Genomic DNA, 16,859 nt, shown 5'->3' on the forward strand with positions numbered 1-16,859 from the left:
GTTCGAAAGTTGGGTAGAATCACCCATGGTCTCAAATTTCAGAGCTGCGGCATTATTGTCACCCTCATCCTCGACAATCATGTTGTGCATGATCACACAACATGTCATCACCTCCCACAAGGTTTCCGGACCCATTGTTTAGCAGGTCCACAAACAACTGCAAAACGGGCCTGCAAAACTCCAAATGCCCTCTCGACATCCTTCCTAGCTGCTTCTTGTCTTTGGGCAAAATGAGCCTTTTTCTGGCCAACTGGGTTTGAGATGGTGCTGACATAGTTAGTCCATGGGGGATAGATACCATCAACCAGATAGTAGCCCATGTTGTACTCATGTCCATTGACAGTGTAGTGGCAAGGAGGAGCTTTTCCTTCAGCCTCGCAAACAACAGCAATCATTGTAGCACATCGATGTCATTGTGAGACCCGGGCATGCCAAAGAAAGCGTGCCAAATTCAAAGATCATGTGATGCAATTGCTTCAAGAATGACGGAGGGCTTCTTAACATGACCCTGATATTGCCCTTGTAAAGCCTTTAGGTAGTTCTTCCATTTCCAGCGCATGCAGTCAAGAGATCCAAGCAAACCTGGCCATCCTCTTGCTTTTGAGATTGCCAAGAGCCTCTCGGTGTCTACCATGGTTGGTTCTCTCAGGTACTGAGGTCCGAACACCTCCACCACGACAGTTGCAAACCTAACCATGGCATCTCCGCAAGTGCTCTCAGTCATCCGTAGGTACTCGTCCCACGGATCAGCGACCGTGCCATATGCAAGCATCCGGAGTGCGGCCGTGCACTTTTGGTAACCAGAGAAGCCAATCGTTCCCACAACGTCCTTCTTCAGGATGAAATAGTCATCCTAGGACCGGACACCATGGTACGAACAATTGAAGACAGTCTTGCGCATCCGAAAACGCCGGCGAAAATGGTCAGCGGAAAGTGCATCGGGGGGCAAAGTAGCCAGCCATCAGTGTCAAATGGCCACACACCCTGTTGTGGTTGAGCACCCGATGACCCTTGATCGATTCCTTGAAATTGAGAACATGCTCCTTCGCACGCTTCACGTCTTCAAGGACCGACTGCATCATCATCGTCTCATCGGAGTACTCCTCCTCGTCCGACTCAACATACTGCTCATATATGTAGTCCAAATCGGAATCCTTTGCTAGAAAGACGAAGGGGCAACTGTTTTTAGCTCCAGGGATTCATCGAACAGTTGCCAGGCATGGTGAGAATAGTAGTAGTGGATGGTACCTGGCGGGGCGGTCGGAGGACAGGGATTGAACAGAGACGGAGGAGAAGCGGGGTGGAGCCCTGCTGGAGCGCTGGAGGTGATAGAGACGTAGAGTTCCGGCAGGGGTGTGGCCTGGTGGCCGAGATGGTGGAGCGGCGAAGGTAAGAGAGAAAGAAAGAAGGAGAGAAAATGAGGAGGATGGAGTCGCGGGGTCCGGGGAGGGTTTTGTGTTGGCCGGGGGTGTCGAATTCCTACGTTTCGCGTATCCGGACTCCCACAAAGCTCCCCCATTTTTGTCTTCGATTTGCGGGAGAAATCGCGTCCAGACTTCCCCGCGGACCGATACATGCCCGCGTTAGATGGCTTCCGCGGGCGCTTTGCGGGCTCGCCTTGGAGATGCCCTAAGTAGATATAGGGTAAAAATCATGTTGTGCAATTTATTTGGTCACCTGCGTCCTATGAAGCCTAATTGAGAAACACACACACACACACGCAGTTATTTGGTAACAAGCATTTGCTATCTCATCTATTATTCACGTGATGAACTTATCTCACGTGGAAGCGGGGTGCTGAAGGAAGAAGAGAAGGGTCAGCTCAAGGTAGAAGAAAGTGTGGCAGTCCTAGGATACCCATTCAACTGTCACAAAATGTCAAAATCAACCAGACGCGAATCATTTTTCACCCAGATATGACATGTTTGTAAAGTCACTAGGAAGACGTAGATCTACTCGTCTACGTCGGTCAAAACAAAAAAGTATAATACGTAAGTTGTGTGAAACTATGAGATAAAGCTAGTGGTCAAAAAAAAATTCAAACGGTCAATCGAGGGGTGAATTGCTTTTGCCAAAATTCACCGGTTCATAACATGCAGGCATGAACATGTTTGTGTGGTCAACTAGAAGAAATAGATCTATTCGTTTACGGTCATTGAAACAGAAAACGTACAACATGAAAGTTGTGTGAAACCGGCGAGATTAAGCTGGTGGTCAAATAAAATTTCAAATGGTTGACCAAGCACGAGGATTTTTTTTAAAATTCATCGATTCATAACATGCACACATTTGTGCAGTCCAGTAGGGGATGTAAACCTACTCGTCTATGATCATCAAAACAGAAAACTCGCAATATGAAAATCATGTGCAACATCATGATGAAGCTAGTGGTCAAAAGGAAATTTCGAAGGGTTGACCGGGTGCATAGAATTTGCCGAAGGTCGTCTAAAACCCCTCCAACATTGACATGAAATTGAACAGTTACAGTCCATGAAATTAGTTACCGACCGTCCAAGTGAAACCATAACGCGGGTCTGCACTTTTTTCGTGTAGAACTTATTTCGAATCGAAGCACCATTGTGTATATCAGAATTGGTTGTGTGAAGAAGATTAAGGGAGGTGAGTGAAACATTATACTTTTTTTTTGAGGAATGTTTTTTTTTCAGGAAAGTGAAACCACAATTTGTAGGGCTAGCGGCACCGAGTGGGCTCGAGTTGCATAGCGTTTCTCCTCAGGCCCGACAATATTTGCACGCAACAAACGGCCCAAAATCGACTGAAGACTGTCACTGATGTGAGCTGGCCAAAGGGCGCTCGGCAGCGTCGGCCCTCCTGAATCAGCCCCGCACCCCATTGCCTCCCCGTGAATCCGCCGCCGCCGCCGCCGCCAGTCGACACCGCCCCCCGGATCCGATGGACACGGGCGCAGATCCTCCGCGCTACCGCCGGCTCAGGAAGGCCTCCGACCTCCGCACCGCCGCCGCCCACCCACCCCAGAAACGGGTACGTACGGCGTCCATCCTCGCGATTTCTGCTGAATGTTTTGCATCCGTTACAACCAAGAGGAAGAAGGAGCTGTTTATTTCTGGAGGATTGCTCCATGTTTGTCGAGCAGTACTACTGGTGCTGCAGGCTAGGTTAGGGATAGCTTCAGCTTGTGCATAAGATAGCCTCTCTTTTGAGGCTTCGTGCTACACACATGAAATGGGAGGGGCTCCCCCTGGCACCCACCTACAAGCTTTGCCTTAGGGATAGCTTAAGGCTTATTTGGACCATAAGCCATACCCCAAGCCGTTCCTAACCCAGAGGTAGGTACAGACAATGCAGTTTAGTGTGTATTTTGCTACTGATTTTCTCTCTTTTCAATCTCCCAGTTTATTATTAAAAAATTGGGCAACTAGAACACCTGTTCCTGTCCATCTTTTGCAGCAGAATGGAGTGCCTATATACTCCCTCTGTACTGTAATACTCCTATATGACTTGAACTTCTAAAACGTGATATATTATGGTAAGGACGGAGTAGTATAGTACATATATGCTCTTAAAATTGTTGCGCTTGCTAATGTCATTATTTAGATTGTTTAGGTGGCCACACTCTTTCATATGTTTTGCTTGTTCATGCACTTTTTTTTACTAGTAATGTTGTTAATGCCTACTTATAAGGCATCTTGCTCAGTTATCTGCTCAAACTATTTGGAATTCCCTGACTGTTTTTCATTTATGTCTCACCAAAACAAAAACTAGATCCGTCCGAGTGAGGAACAGGACAGTTGCTGTGAGGACAAGATCAGCAGCTTACCGGACGAGATGTTAATCATGATCATCGATAAGCTAGATGCACGGACGGCGATAACCACCACTATCCTTTCGAAGCGATGGCGGGATCTTCCTGCACACTCGCACACATGTTATGACCTTGGTGTTGATGACATCCTCCCTCCACGCTACCACAAACTGAAGCAAATGGTGGTGGAGGCTAAGGCAGGGTATGTGGCAGAGAAGAATGCACTGAAGTTGGCCGGTAGTCATGCTTTTAGAGACCGATTCTTTGCCGTCAATGACTGGATGTGGAGAGTCCGACGGCTGACAACTCACCTGCAACGTTATGAGCGTTGGGCCATGCGACGCTATGTTAAACGGGTGAACGCGTTCCTTCTTCCCCCCACCAATGTTCAGCAACGGTCTATCCAGAAGCTGAGGCTTCAAACCTTTGGGACGAGCAATTGCATTGATCAGTGGATTACGTCAGCGATTGGCAAATGGGGCGTTGAAGATTTGGAGCTTGTCATTGACAACTCTTCCTGGCGCTATGACTTCCGGCTATTGGATGAATGCAAGAATGTGCAATTGAAACGACTTGTGCTATCCAATTGTTATCATCATGATGCACCCAAGTCCTCGACATTTCAGAGGCTCACAGCACTTACTCTGTGCAAAGAACATATTTCACACGTTTGTTATATTCTTAGAAACTGCGTGCAGCTGGTGGATTTGAGCCTGAAACATTCCGATTATAACCAAGATCCTCTTCATATTCGTGTTCCTAAGTCAAAGTTAAAGAATCTCCAATTGGACAACTGCAACGTTGGGCAAGTCTATCTGACTTCACTGCCTTGTCTTGAAGCATTTGCTTGTCGCGGTCAGCCAATCGAATTACACTACGGCGAGGTCCCTCGACTTAGGCATGTGAGTTTGAACTTCTTGCAAACGGGAGATAATGGCAAGGATGGTTCCTTATGTCGACTAGGCAAGTTGTTTTTAGGGATTCCGCAACCACTAGAGTACCTTGCTCTGCAATTAAGAGGGGGTCAGGTGAGTAGCCATTTCTGATATGAATTGTTCTTTTATTGATCATAGCATCACACCGCTACATAAGATAGTACTTAATTATCACTTTGTTTAATGCAGATGTGGATTAAACCTGTTGCCATTCGCAGCCAGCTTAATCATCTCAAGAAACTATTCATTGCAAACGTGGCAATGAACTGGGGTACATTCTGGATTCTCACCCTACTTGCTGCCGCACCTGCATTGGAGTCGCTCCATGTTCATGTATGTTTATCCAGCGTGTTTTTTCAAACACAGTACTTTTTGGGGTTTGAAAGATTTCTGAAACTCTGCAATCTGAATGCAGTTTGACTCAGAGAAGGCGAGTGCTTCAGGATTACTAGATGTGCAAGCGGAACACCATCACCACCACTATCACCTGAAAGAACTCATGGTCGTTGGCTTCAACGGGGTGGCGTGGCAGACAGGCTTTGTGAAGCGGATCATGCAGGCATCGCCGATCCTGGAGCACGTCCACCTGCTGGACGGGCACGTCGTAGAGGATGAAGAACAGGAACTCGTCGGCCTGGAGATTGTCCGCCGCCGCCGGGAGTGGCACGAGTGCGAGAGATTGGAGGTGCTCGACGAACTGACAGACGGGAGCAGTTCGCTGCATCCCAAAATAGTTTTGGAATGACTTTTGGTAAGAGTGTTGCTGTGCGGTGGCCTTCCGTTCTGTAGGACTTGTAGGTGTATGCCAGGGCCTAATGATTATGTTATGCTGGCTTGGAAGAAAGAACATGTGTTTGTATTGGGTATCTTGTGCTTTCCTTTTGCTTGATTATCCAAGGATTGATGTAGCTAGCTGTTGAGATGATTGATTCCGTGGCTGCTCATGGTGTGGCTTGAAATCACCACTTGTACGCCTAAAAGATATTTTTTCCCTTCCTTTTTGAAAGAACCAAAAAGCTCACAAGAATCCTTGATATTGGTGATCAGAGCCTGTAAACCCTTTCAATCACCATGTGGTTAGAGCCCCATTTTTTTTCGTATTATATCCTTTGCCAAAAGCAAATGAACCCTTTTTATTATTCTAGAACCCTGAAAATAGAGGTTTGAACTAAAAGTATTTATTTTCCAAGAAAATATCAATTCATTAAAAGTCATTTATGAGGTGTATTACATACACTATCCATTCAAAAAATATTTTTAAAAGATATATACGTATTTATTATAAATCATTCTCTAAAAGGGAATAAATTGTATTTATATGGTTAAAATATTTATTTTCTCTAAAAAAATCCTCAAAAATCACCCAAGTGTTTTTTGAGATTCCAAACCACTTGGGGTGGAGAAACTTTGATACTCCCTCTGTTCACTTATATAAGATGTTTTAGTAAATTCAGACAGTATACTAAACAGTTCAAACTCAGTTATCTGAAACGCCTTATAAAAACGAACGGAGGGAGTAGTAATGTTCAAAATATTTGAGCATTCTCAATCAAACACCTTCCTTATTTCCATATCTTAAGTTCGCTCAATCTGAGATATTCATAAATATCCCAAATAATTCCTGGAATTTTTTTTTGAGGGTAAATAATTTCTGAATATGCTCCGTATTCCTGTGTCACGCTATGCCTCGACTTGCGACCCATCAGAGAGCAGCGGGGGACCAGGTCTGCTACCGCCCAGTATAGCTGGCCAAACGGGCCGGGCCAAACAGGCCAGCCCGCGAGCACGCCGGCACGGCCCGCTATGGGCCAGGCATAGCACGGGCTAAACGGGCCGTGCTCGGCACGCGGCATGCCTTGGGCCGTGCCTGGGCCTGGAGTCTGGGCACGCGGGCCGGCACGGCACGGCCTGTTTACTTTTTTATATATAATTGTCAGATTTTTTTTATATATATATACCTAAAATATAGTCCAATAGGCCTAAAAAACAGCCCAAGCTAAATATATGCAGCCCAACGTGCTAAACGGGCCATCGGGCCGGCCCGTTTACTAATCAGGCGGTGCCTGGGCCAAGGAGCGGCGCCCGTGGGCCGGCACGGCACGACCCGGCTATTAAACGTGCCATGGCAGCCCGTGCCGGGCCAGGCACGATTAGCACAGGCCGGGCCGTGCCGTGCCGTGCCGGGCCGGCCCGTTTGGCCAGGTATGCCGCCCAGGCGGTCAATCAAAGCGAGGTTTTTTTTGAGCATCAGTACAGACACAAGCGCTCATATACACGCGCATACACTCACCCCTATAAACGCACACACGCACACCCTACCCGTATGAGCACCTCCGAGAGACTGAGCCGGCATATCATCTTGAGATTTACGAAGTCACCGTAGGCGCCTCGTCATCGACGAAAACGTCTCCTCCCACTGAAAACGCATCGCCGGAAATCCTGAAATAAATTCAGGAATAATGCGAGCACCAGGATTTGAATCCTGATGGATTGGGGATACCACTGTCCACTTAACCAACTCTCGCTTCAGTCAAAGCGAGGTGGTTGGGGCTTGGGTGGCTGTTCGGATGGGCTGGCCCAGCTGCAAAATCGAGTGCGTCGTCGCCGGAGTTCCTCAACCTCTCGTGCCGTCGTGTCTAAAAAAAAAAAGCTCTCGTGCCGTCGTGAAGCCCTAGGCGCAGGCATGGAACATGAAACTGATGCGAGCCGGCGAAAGCGAATCCACGCCCATCGCGGCGGCGATGGCGCGCAGTAGTCGGCGCTCGGCAGCATCGGATCCACCGCCACCGCTGCCTCAGGAAGGCCTCCGGTCGGCCGCCACCGCGCCTCGGATCCGATGGACACGGGCGCAGATCCTCCACGCCACCGCCGGCTCAGGAAGGCCTCCGATCTCCGCACCGCCCCCGCCTACCCACACCCGAAACGGGTAAGTACGGTGCTCATCCCTGTCATTTTCGTTGAATAGTTTCCCTGTGATTGCTCCGTGTTTGTTGAGCTGTAGGTAGGGGAAAAACAGTTTGGTGTGTATTCTGCTACAGATTTTTTTTTTTACTATTTAATCTCTCAGTTTGTGTTTAAAATTGGGCACAGCTAGAACACATGTTCCTGTCCATCTTTTGCAGCATAATGGAGTGCCTATGTATTAGCATAGTGCATACATGCTCTTGAAATTGTTGCGCCTGCTCCTGTCATTACCAGTCCCTGCTGGGCAGCGGCTGGATTGATGGTTTCGTTGCTTGGTTTGGCCATGCCTTGTACCTGCAGACTTGGCTGGTTCGGCCATGTGAAATTAGCATCTGTGAGCCAGCTGAGCAAGTGACCTCGCAGTCCAGCACCAACAAAGCCCCAATTCCTGCAGTCATGGATAAAGTCTAATCAGGCGCGCACAGTTACATATATCAACACAAAATTCCTGGGTGAATCACACAACAACAATTGTGACATAAGCAACGTCTAAAACCTGTTCGGTGATTATGTGACCATCCTTTAAAGCAGTAAACTATTGATGCTACAATCAAACATGCAAAAGACATGGTTTGATTGGGTAGAAGAGAGTGCAGAAGATGAATATTATAGTCACATACTTCCATCTCTGTCTGTAAAAATAAAGATCTATACATTCAGAATTACTACATATGAAAAAACCATGACTTCATTTTAGAGGCTATCTAATGAAGTCAAGTGTATCCACGATTTCTTTTGAGATGCATATAACCTACTGGATACCAACAGAGAAGTAAGCTACTGTAATATTTTTTTGTTCCTTTTCCTTTTTAGGATCTTACTAAGAATACACTTGTTTTTAAGAAAAAACATTTAGAGTTCCCAGCAGTGTACAAATACAATAGACTAAGGGCCGTTCTCACCTGAGAGCACCAGGCCAAGGCGGGTCTGCTTCTTACCAAGTATCGTCGGAGCCGTCGTACAGGTCATAATTGTCGTTGCTGTCGCCATCCTCGTTCTGGACACAAGTGAATTAATTCCAGTTCATTGTCGTACAGGTCATAGTTATCCTCAGCATAATCACCGGATAAGACCTTAAATTTTCCAATGCTCAGGATTACATTTGCAAAAGATAGACACAGAAACAATTTGAAACTAGCAGCAAATTACCAAGTGCATAGGATGAACACATGCATTCTTTCTTTTGCTTACATTCTTAACAATCACAATGCAATGGTTATGAGGTTTCTTTGTTTTGTTTTGGAAACTGGGCATTACAATCCTGCCCAACATGCTTGCTGCCTAAGCATTCTAAGCATCCATAGAGGCAGGGAACAGGGGAATGGAAATTCATCTTCACATATGCAGTCCATGTATGTCTAGAAATATTCCAGTAGTACTATGACTGTAATATTTCCACAACATATTACAGATGACTAAAATTGTGTGTCATACAATTACATTTTCGGGATGAGTAAAACACCAACTGCATGTCACCAATGTAAATATGATGAAATGATTAGTTTTCAGAATCTTATGTTCAAGCATAGCAGAACAAAGGAAAATACCTACTGTCTCCCTGCAAAAACATGCATATGTAAAACATGTGGATGCTCATCCATTTCTATTCATGTAGGCTAGCATATGAATGCTGCACAAATGGCAGTAGGTAACAATTAGATTAGAGGATCACAAAAATTCTTCCTAATTACTAACACTGAGGTGACAGTTAAGTGTGTTTTTGGAAAAATAACATGAAAAATGCCTACAGATAATAAGAGAACCTTGACTGGCATGCCTAATTTTTGAAAAGTAATAAAAGTTACAGAGTGTGGAACCAGGGATACAGAAATACAAATCATAAGTTGATCTGGGTGCGTACCTTTTACTGAGAGCATATTTAGACTGGAGTATGAAACTCATGTAGCAGGAGCTGCTTGCCTACTAATTGCGTTGAGACAAATTACATTCAAAGAACCTTCCTCTCACTAATTCTCATGTGTAAGACAATATGATGGCGGGTACTCAAAGTAGAAAAATGCTTCTTCCAGAGCATTCGTTGCAAATTGTGAATTTCCTGTCCCCCCAAACAGGATCAAAGATCTGAACGAACCTACCTAATCCTAGAAAGCAAGCGGCAGGTCCTAATTGTACAAACAGACTCTGCTCCTAGATTCCCAAAAGAAAATTGAGTTCTCCATACCAAATTCGTACACACTCGCGATCATGTTCTAATCCTCAATATACATGACCAAGCTGGAGTGAAACACTGAAGCATACCCTGGGCAAGTCGCTTGCCTGCTTGAGACGGGGAGGAGTAGCTTGGGTCGCCCGAGCTTGGAAACGGAGGAGGCTTGATGCCGGGATATTTGAGGTCCGCGCTGGCCAGCGACTGCAGTGTCACCCAAGGCGATGGAGGAGCCAGCTGGAGGTGCGGGATGCTGCGCCGGTGTCCATGGAGCCGTCACCCCGGGAACCATCGCGTTCAGGGTTAGCTGCAGGGCCGCACGCGATGGCGGAACGGCGAGGCGGTGCTGGGAGGTGAAGGAGGGAGGTAAGACGGAGCTGCGTCGGTGGAGGGCGGCGCGGTAGAAGGCCGGAGTCGGCCGGGAATGGAGGCAGCGGCAGCATCTCACTCGGGAGGGAGGTGTTGGGGGGGGGGGGGGGGGGGGGGGGGGGGGGGGGGATGGGGGGGGTGAGGCGGCGTATATTAGGATAGGCGTAGTGGGGAATGGGCCATGCCCTCCAACCGAGGTTTTCAGGGTTATAACTTATAATGAGGCTTTGGTGGCCCGCACGAGAGGCAGCATGCACCCTTGATTTGCAGTCAGAGTCGCTCAATCGGACGGTCAAAAAAGACGGGATGGCTAGGAGCACGTTCTCTCGCGCAGGACTTCTCTTGGCGGATTTACGTTGTTTAGGTGGAGTCACTCTTTCATGTGTTTTGCTTGTTCATGCACTGAAATTTACTAGGAATGTTGTCAATACTTAGTTATTTGGAATTCCCTGACTTCTATTTCATTTATTTCTCACCAAAACAAAACTAGATACGCCCGGGCGAGGAGCACAACAGTTGCTGTGAGGACAAGATCAGCAGCTTACCTGACGAGATGTTAATCTTGATCATCGACAAGCTAGATGCACGGACAGCGACAAACACCACTATCCTTTCGAAGCGATGGCGGGATCTCTATACACACTCACACACATGTTATGACCTTACGGTTGATGACATTCTCCCTCCACGGTACCACAGACTGAAGCAAATTGTGGTGGAGGCTGAGGCAGGGTACGAGGCAAAGAAGAATGCACTGAAGTCGGATGACAGTGATGCTTCTAGAGACCAGTTATATTCCTTCAAAGACTGGAAGTGGAAAGTCCGTCTGCTAACACCCATCCTGCAACGTTATGAGCGTTCGGCCATGCGACGCTATGTTAAACGGGTGAATGCATTCCTTCTGGCTCCCAACAATGTTCAGCCACGGTCTATCCAGAAGCTGAGGCTTCAAGCCTGTGGGACGAGCTATTTCACTGATCAATGGATTACGCAAGCGATTGGCAGATGGGGCGTTGAAGATTTGGAGCTTGTCATTGACAACTCTTGCTGGCTCTATGACTTCCGTCTGTTGGATGGATGCAAAAATGTGCGGCTGAAACGGCTTGTGCTATCCAATTGTTATCATTTTGTTGCACCCTACTCCTTGACGTTTCAGAGGCTCACATCACTCACTCTCTGCAAAGAAAGTTCACGTATGTCACGCGTTGATGATATTCTGAGAAACTGTGTGCAGCTGGTGGATTTGAGGCTGAAAGATTTTAGTTGTCGCCAACCTGCTTTTCATATCTTTGTTCCTAACTCAAAGTTAAAGAGTCTGCAATTGGACAACTACAACACTGTGGGTGTCTACCTGGGTTTGGTGCCTTATCTTGAAACATTTGCTTGTGGTGGTCAGCCAATTATACTACACTATGGCGTGGTGCCTCGACTTAGGCATGTGAGTCTGAACTTCTTGCAAACTAGAGATGACGGCAAGGATGATTCCTCCGGTAGCGACAGGACATATCAAATAAGCAAATTCTTTTTAGGGGAGCCGCCACCGCTAGAGTACCTTGTTCTGCAGTTAAGAGGGCGTCAGGTAAGTAGCTTTTCCTGAAATGATCTCTTTCTTATTGGTCATAACATTGCATCGGTACATAAGACAGCACTAAATTATCACTTCATTTATGCAGATGTGGATTGAACTAACCGCCATTCGCAGCCAGCTTAATCATCTCAAGAAACTATTCATTGCAAATGTGCCAATGAACTGGGATACATTCTGGATTCTCCACCTACTTGCTGCCGCACCTGCCTTGGAGTCGCTCCATGTTCATGTACATTCATCCTACGATTTTGTCAAGCACAGTACTTTTTTTGGGTGGGGGGGGGGGGGGGGGGGGGGTGGTTTTGAGAGATTCCTGAAACCAAGAATTCTGAATGCAGTTTGACAGCAAGTCAGAGAAGGCAACTGCTGGATCACTGGATGTGCAAGTGGAGCACCATCAGCAGCACCATCACCTGAAAGAACTCATGGTCATCGGCTTCGACGGTGTGGCGTGGCAGACCGGCTTTGTGAAGCGGATCATGCGGGCGTCACCAATCCTGGAGCGCGTCCACCTGCTGGACGGGCACGTCGTGGAGGACGAAGATCGGGAGCTCGTCGGCCTGGACATCGTGCGCCGCCGCCGGGAGTGGCACGAGTGCGAGAGATTGGAGGTGCTGGAGGATCTCACAGACGGGATCAAATATTCGCCGCATCTCGAAATAGTTTTGGAATGACTTTTGGTAAAAGTCCGCTGTGCCTGTAGCCTTCCGTTCTGTAGGACTTGCAGCTGTATGCCAGGGCCTAATGATTATGTTATGCTGGCTCTAAAGATAGAACAACATGTGTTTGTATGGAGTATCTTGTGCTTTACTTTTGCTCGATTATCCAAAGGACGGACGGGTGTAGCTGCTGTTGAGATGATTGATTCCATGGTGTTCATTGTGTGGCTTGACTAGGCAAAATTACCACTTGGACGCGCCTAAAAGATATTTTTCTTTCTTCTCCTCCTTTTTGATAGAACCAAAAAAGATCTGCAGCATTCTTTTGTAAAGAAATATAAGAGCATTTAGATCACTAAAGTATTGATCTAAACGCTCTTACTCTTCTTTATGGAGGGAGTACACGGTAATGTTCAACACCATCTATATGTTTATCGAGAGGGGATTTGTGGCACGCAGGTGCAGTGCATGGACCCATTTTTCTTTTGCCTTTCCATTTTCAATATTTTTGTATCTGTTGAACTGAAATTTCAAATTAAGTTTTGCTTTTATATTCGTCTTTCTTGCGACGAGGGCTTTCAAATACGACTCATTTTGAATATGTTTCGATGATTTTCTTTTAAAACTTTGTTAGGTTTCATCTGTTGAAACTTGATACAAAGAATGACAAAAAGTCCAAACACAAAGACACCGGTTCAGATTTATGCGAATAACCGATTCCACACTATCTACATGTTTTTTTTTAAAAAAAATTACACACTATCTAGTACTCCCTCTGTAAGATCTGGTTGGGCTGAGTGAGTCGACGGCGGCTCGGCAGCGTCGGAGTCGGATTCGTCCCGTCAGCCCTCCTGAATCAGCCCCGCACCCCATTGCCTCCCCGCGAATCCGCCGCCGCCGCCCACTCCGCGCCGACCGGCCGGCCGGCCAGTCGACACCGGCCCCCGGATCCGATGGACACGTGCGCAGATCCTCCGCGCTACCGCCGGCTCAGGAAGGCCTCCGACCTCCGGACCGCCGCCGCCCACCCACCCCAGAAACGGGTACGTACGGCACCCATCCTCGCGATTTCCGCTGAATGTTTTGCATCCGTTACAACCAAGAGGAAGAAGGAGCTGTTTATTTCTGGAGGATTGCTCCATGTTTGTTGAGCAGTACTACTGGTGCTGTAAGCTTAGGTCTTGTGCATAAGCTAGCTGTCCAAATGAGCCTCGTGTAAGCAGCGGCGTGGAGAAGCATCTCTATTTTTAACCACCTGTTTGGAGTGGCTTCTAGCAATTGAGCTTATTTGGGAGTATTTGGTAACCGTGTCAAGTCTCAAACACCCATATACATCAACCAAGAGCCAACACAAACACTGTATCACAGTGACACATGAAAAACAAGAGCTACCAAATCATTTCGGCAGTGCAATAGTCTGAGATCCATGGTAATGCAAAGTAAATCTCGGAGATATGGCACTGTTCTTGCATACATCCATACAACGAAATTGACAAGATAATTAGAAAGGGGGGAATTGAGAAGCGAAATGTGAAAAGGAGAGGAACATGAGAACAGAGGCATATTTCCTAGCAGAGAGGGACGGGGGGCGCGGGTGGCACGGAGAAGCTCGAGAAGCCTCTCTTTTGAGGCTTCCTGCTACACACGTGAAATGGGAGGGGCTCCCCCCTGGCAGCCACATAGAAGCTTTGCCTTAGGGATAGCTTAAGGCTTATTTGAACCGTAAGCCATCCCACAAGCCGTTCCTAACCCAGTGGTAGGTAGAGACAATGCAGTTTTGTGTGTATGTTGCTACTGATTTTCTCTCTTTTTAGTCTATAAGTTTATTGTTAAAAAATGTGGCAACTAGAACACCTGTTCCTGTTCATCTTTTGCAGCAGAATGGAGTACCTATATAGTATGATACATATATGCTCTTAAAATTGTTGTGCCTGCTCGTGTCATTAATATTTAGGTTGAATAGGTGGACGCACTCTTCCATTTGTTTTGCTAGTTCGTGCACTATTTTTGACTAGTAATGTTGTTAATGGTTACTTTTAAGGCAAATTGCTCAGTTATCTGTTTAAGCTATTTGGAATTCCCTGACTGTTCTTCATTTATGTCTCACCAAAATAAAACTAGATGCGTCCGAGTGAGGAACACACCAGTTTCTGTGAGGACAAGATCAGCAGCTTACCCGATGAGATGTTAATCATGATCGTCAATAAGCTAGATGCACGGACGGCGATAACCACCACTATCCTTTCGAAGAGATGGCGGGATCTTCCTGCACACTCGCACACATGTTATGACCTTGGCGTTGATGACATCCTCCCTCCACGCTATCACAGACTGAAGCAAATGGTGGTGGAGGCTAAAGCAGGGTATGTGGCAGAGAAGAACGTACTGAACTTGGCCGGCAGTCATGCTTTTAGAGACCGATTCTTTGCCGTCAATGACTGGATGTGGATAGTCCAACGGCTGACTACCCACCTGCAACGTTATGAGCGTTGGGCCATGCGACGCTATGTTAAACAGGTGAATGCGTTCCTTCTGCCCCGCACCAATGTTCAGCAACGGTCTATCAAGAAGCTGAGGCTTCAAACCTTTGGGACGAGCAATTGCAATGATCAATGGGTTACATCAGCGATTGGCAGATGGGGCGTTGAAGATTTGGAGCTTGTCATTGACAACTCTTCCTGGTGCTATGACTTCCGGCTATTGGATGAATGCAAGAATGTGCGATTGAAACGACTTGTGCTATCCAATTGTTATCATCATTATGCACCCAAGTCCTTGACGTTTCAGAGGCTCACAGCACTTACTCTGCGCAAAGAATGTTCGCATATTTCACACGTTTGTTATATTCTGAGAAACTGTGTGCAGCTGGTGGATTTGAGCCTGAAATATTCCGGTCATAACCGAGATTCTCTTCATATTCGTGTTCCTAAGTCAAAGTTAAAGAATCTGCAATTGGACAACTGCAATGTTGGGCAAGTCTATCTGACTTCACTGCCTTGTCTTGAAGCATTTGCTTGTCGCGGTCAGCCAATCGAATTACACTACGGCGAGGTCCCTCGACTTAGGCATGTGAGTTTGAACTTCTTGCAAACTGGAGATAATGCCAAGGATGGTTCCTTATGTGGACTGAGCAAGTTGTTTTTAGGGATTCCGCCACCGCTAGAGTACCTTGCTCTGCAATTAAGAGGGGGTCAGGTGAGTAGCCATTCCTGAAATGATATTGTTTTTTTATTGATCATAGCATCGCATCGCTACATAAGATAGTACTTAATTATCACTTCATTTATGCAGATGTGGATTAAACCTGCTGCCATTCGCAGCCAGCTTAATCATCTCAAGAAACTATTATTTGCAAACGTGGCAATGAACTGGGATACATTCTGGATTCTCACCCTACTTGCTGCCGCACCTGCCCTGGAGTCACTCCATGTTCATGTATGTTTACCCTACTTTTTTTTTCAAGCACAATACTTTTTGGGGTTTGAAAGATTTCTGAAACTCTGCAATCTGAATGCAGTTTGTCAACAACTCAGGGAAGGTGGGTGCTGCAGGATCACTAGATGTGCAAGTGGAACACCATCAGCAGCACCATCACCTGAAAGAACTCGTGGTCATCGGCTTCGGCGGGGCGGCCTGGCAGACAGGCTTTGTGAAGCAGATCATCCAGGCATCGCCGATCCTGGAGCGCGTCCACCTGCTGGACGGGCACGTTGTCGATGATGAGGATCGGGAGCTCGTCGGCCTGGAGATCGTCCGCCGCCGCCGGGAGTGGCACGAGTGCGAGAGATTGAAGGTGCTCGACGAACTGACAGACGGGATCAGTTCGCCGCATCTCAAAATAGTTTTGGAATGACTTTTGGTAAAAGTCCGCTGTGCCGGTAGCCTTCCGTTCTGTAGGGCTTGCAGCTGTATGCCAGGGCCTAATGATTATGTTATGCTGGCTCTAAAGATATTGAACAACATGTGTTTGTATGGGGTATCTTGTGCTTTACTTTTGCTCGATTATCCAAAGGACGGATGTAGCTGCTGTTGAGATGATTGATTCCGTGGTGCTCATGGTGTGGCTTGACTAGGCAAAATTACCACTTGGGGCGCGCCTAAAAGATATTTTTCTTTTTCTTTCCTCCTTTCTGATAGAACCAAAAAAGATCTGCAGCATCCCTGATATTGTTGACTACTGCTACTTGTTGGACCAGAACAACAACTTGGATGGACCTGATATCACAACTGAACCCTAGAGACTCAAGCACTGGTTTAAGGTCATATATAGATGGCCAAAATTTCAAAACCAAAAAAGATACAAACATGGTAAGTACTGTACACGGATAAGGTTTCAACACCGTCTATATATTTACCGAAAGAGGATTTATGGCACACAGGTGCGGGGCCATCG

General features: G+C 46.8%; 1 protein-coding gene across 6 annotated transcripts; it reads left to right on the forward strand.

The window, feature by feature from the left end:
* Positions 1–2,788: 2,788 nt before the first annotated feature.
* On the forward strand, positions 2,789–16,522 carry LOC125510875. Of its 6 annotated transcripts, XM_048676148.1 has the most exons (7): positions 7,279–7,645; positions 10,710–11,798; positions 11,893–12,036; positions 12,146–13,509; positions 14,588–15,661; positions 15,758–15,901; positions 15,984–16,522. In XM_048676148.1, the coding sequence occupies exons 1-4, from the start codon at positions 7,556–7,558 to the stop codon at positions 12,479–12,481; spliced, it is 1,659 nt and encodes a 552-aa protein (XP_048532105.1). In that variant the 5' UTR covers positions 7,279–7,555; the 3' UTR covers positions 12,482–13,509; positions 14,588–15,661; positions 15,758–15,901; positions 15,984–16,522. The 6 variants fall into 6 exon arrangements, with proteins under 6 accessions (XP_048532110.1, XP_048532109.1, XP_048532111.1 ...); XM_048676149.1 differs by lacking the exon at positions 14,588–15,661; XM_048676153.1 differs by lacking the exons at positions 7,279–7,645; positions 10,710–11,798; positions 11,893–12,036; ... (2 more) ...; positions 15,758–15,901; positions 15,984–16,522 and adding exons at positions 2,789–3,003; positions 3,745–4,812; positions 4,909–5,052; positions 5,135–5,735.
* The last annotated feature ends 337 nt before the right edge of the window (positions 16,523–16,859 follow it).

The sequence above is a fragment of the Triticum urartu genome, chromosome 5, assembly GCF_003073215.2.
Source record: "Triticum urartu cultivar G1812 chromosome 5, Tu2.1, whole genome shotgun sequence".
NCBI lineage: Eukaryota > Viridiplantae > Streptophyta > Magnoliopsida > Poales > Poaceae > Triticum > Triticum urartu.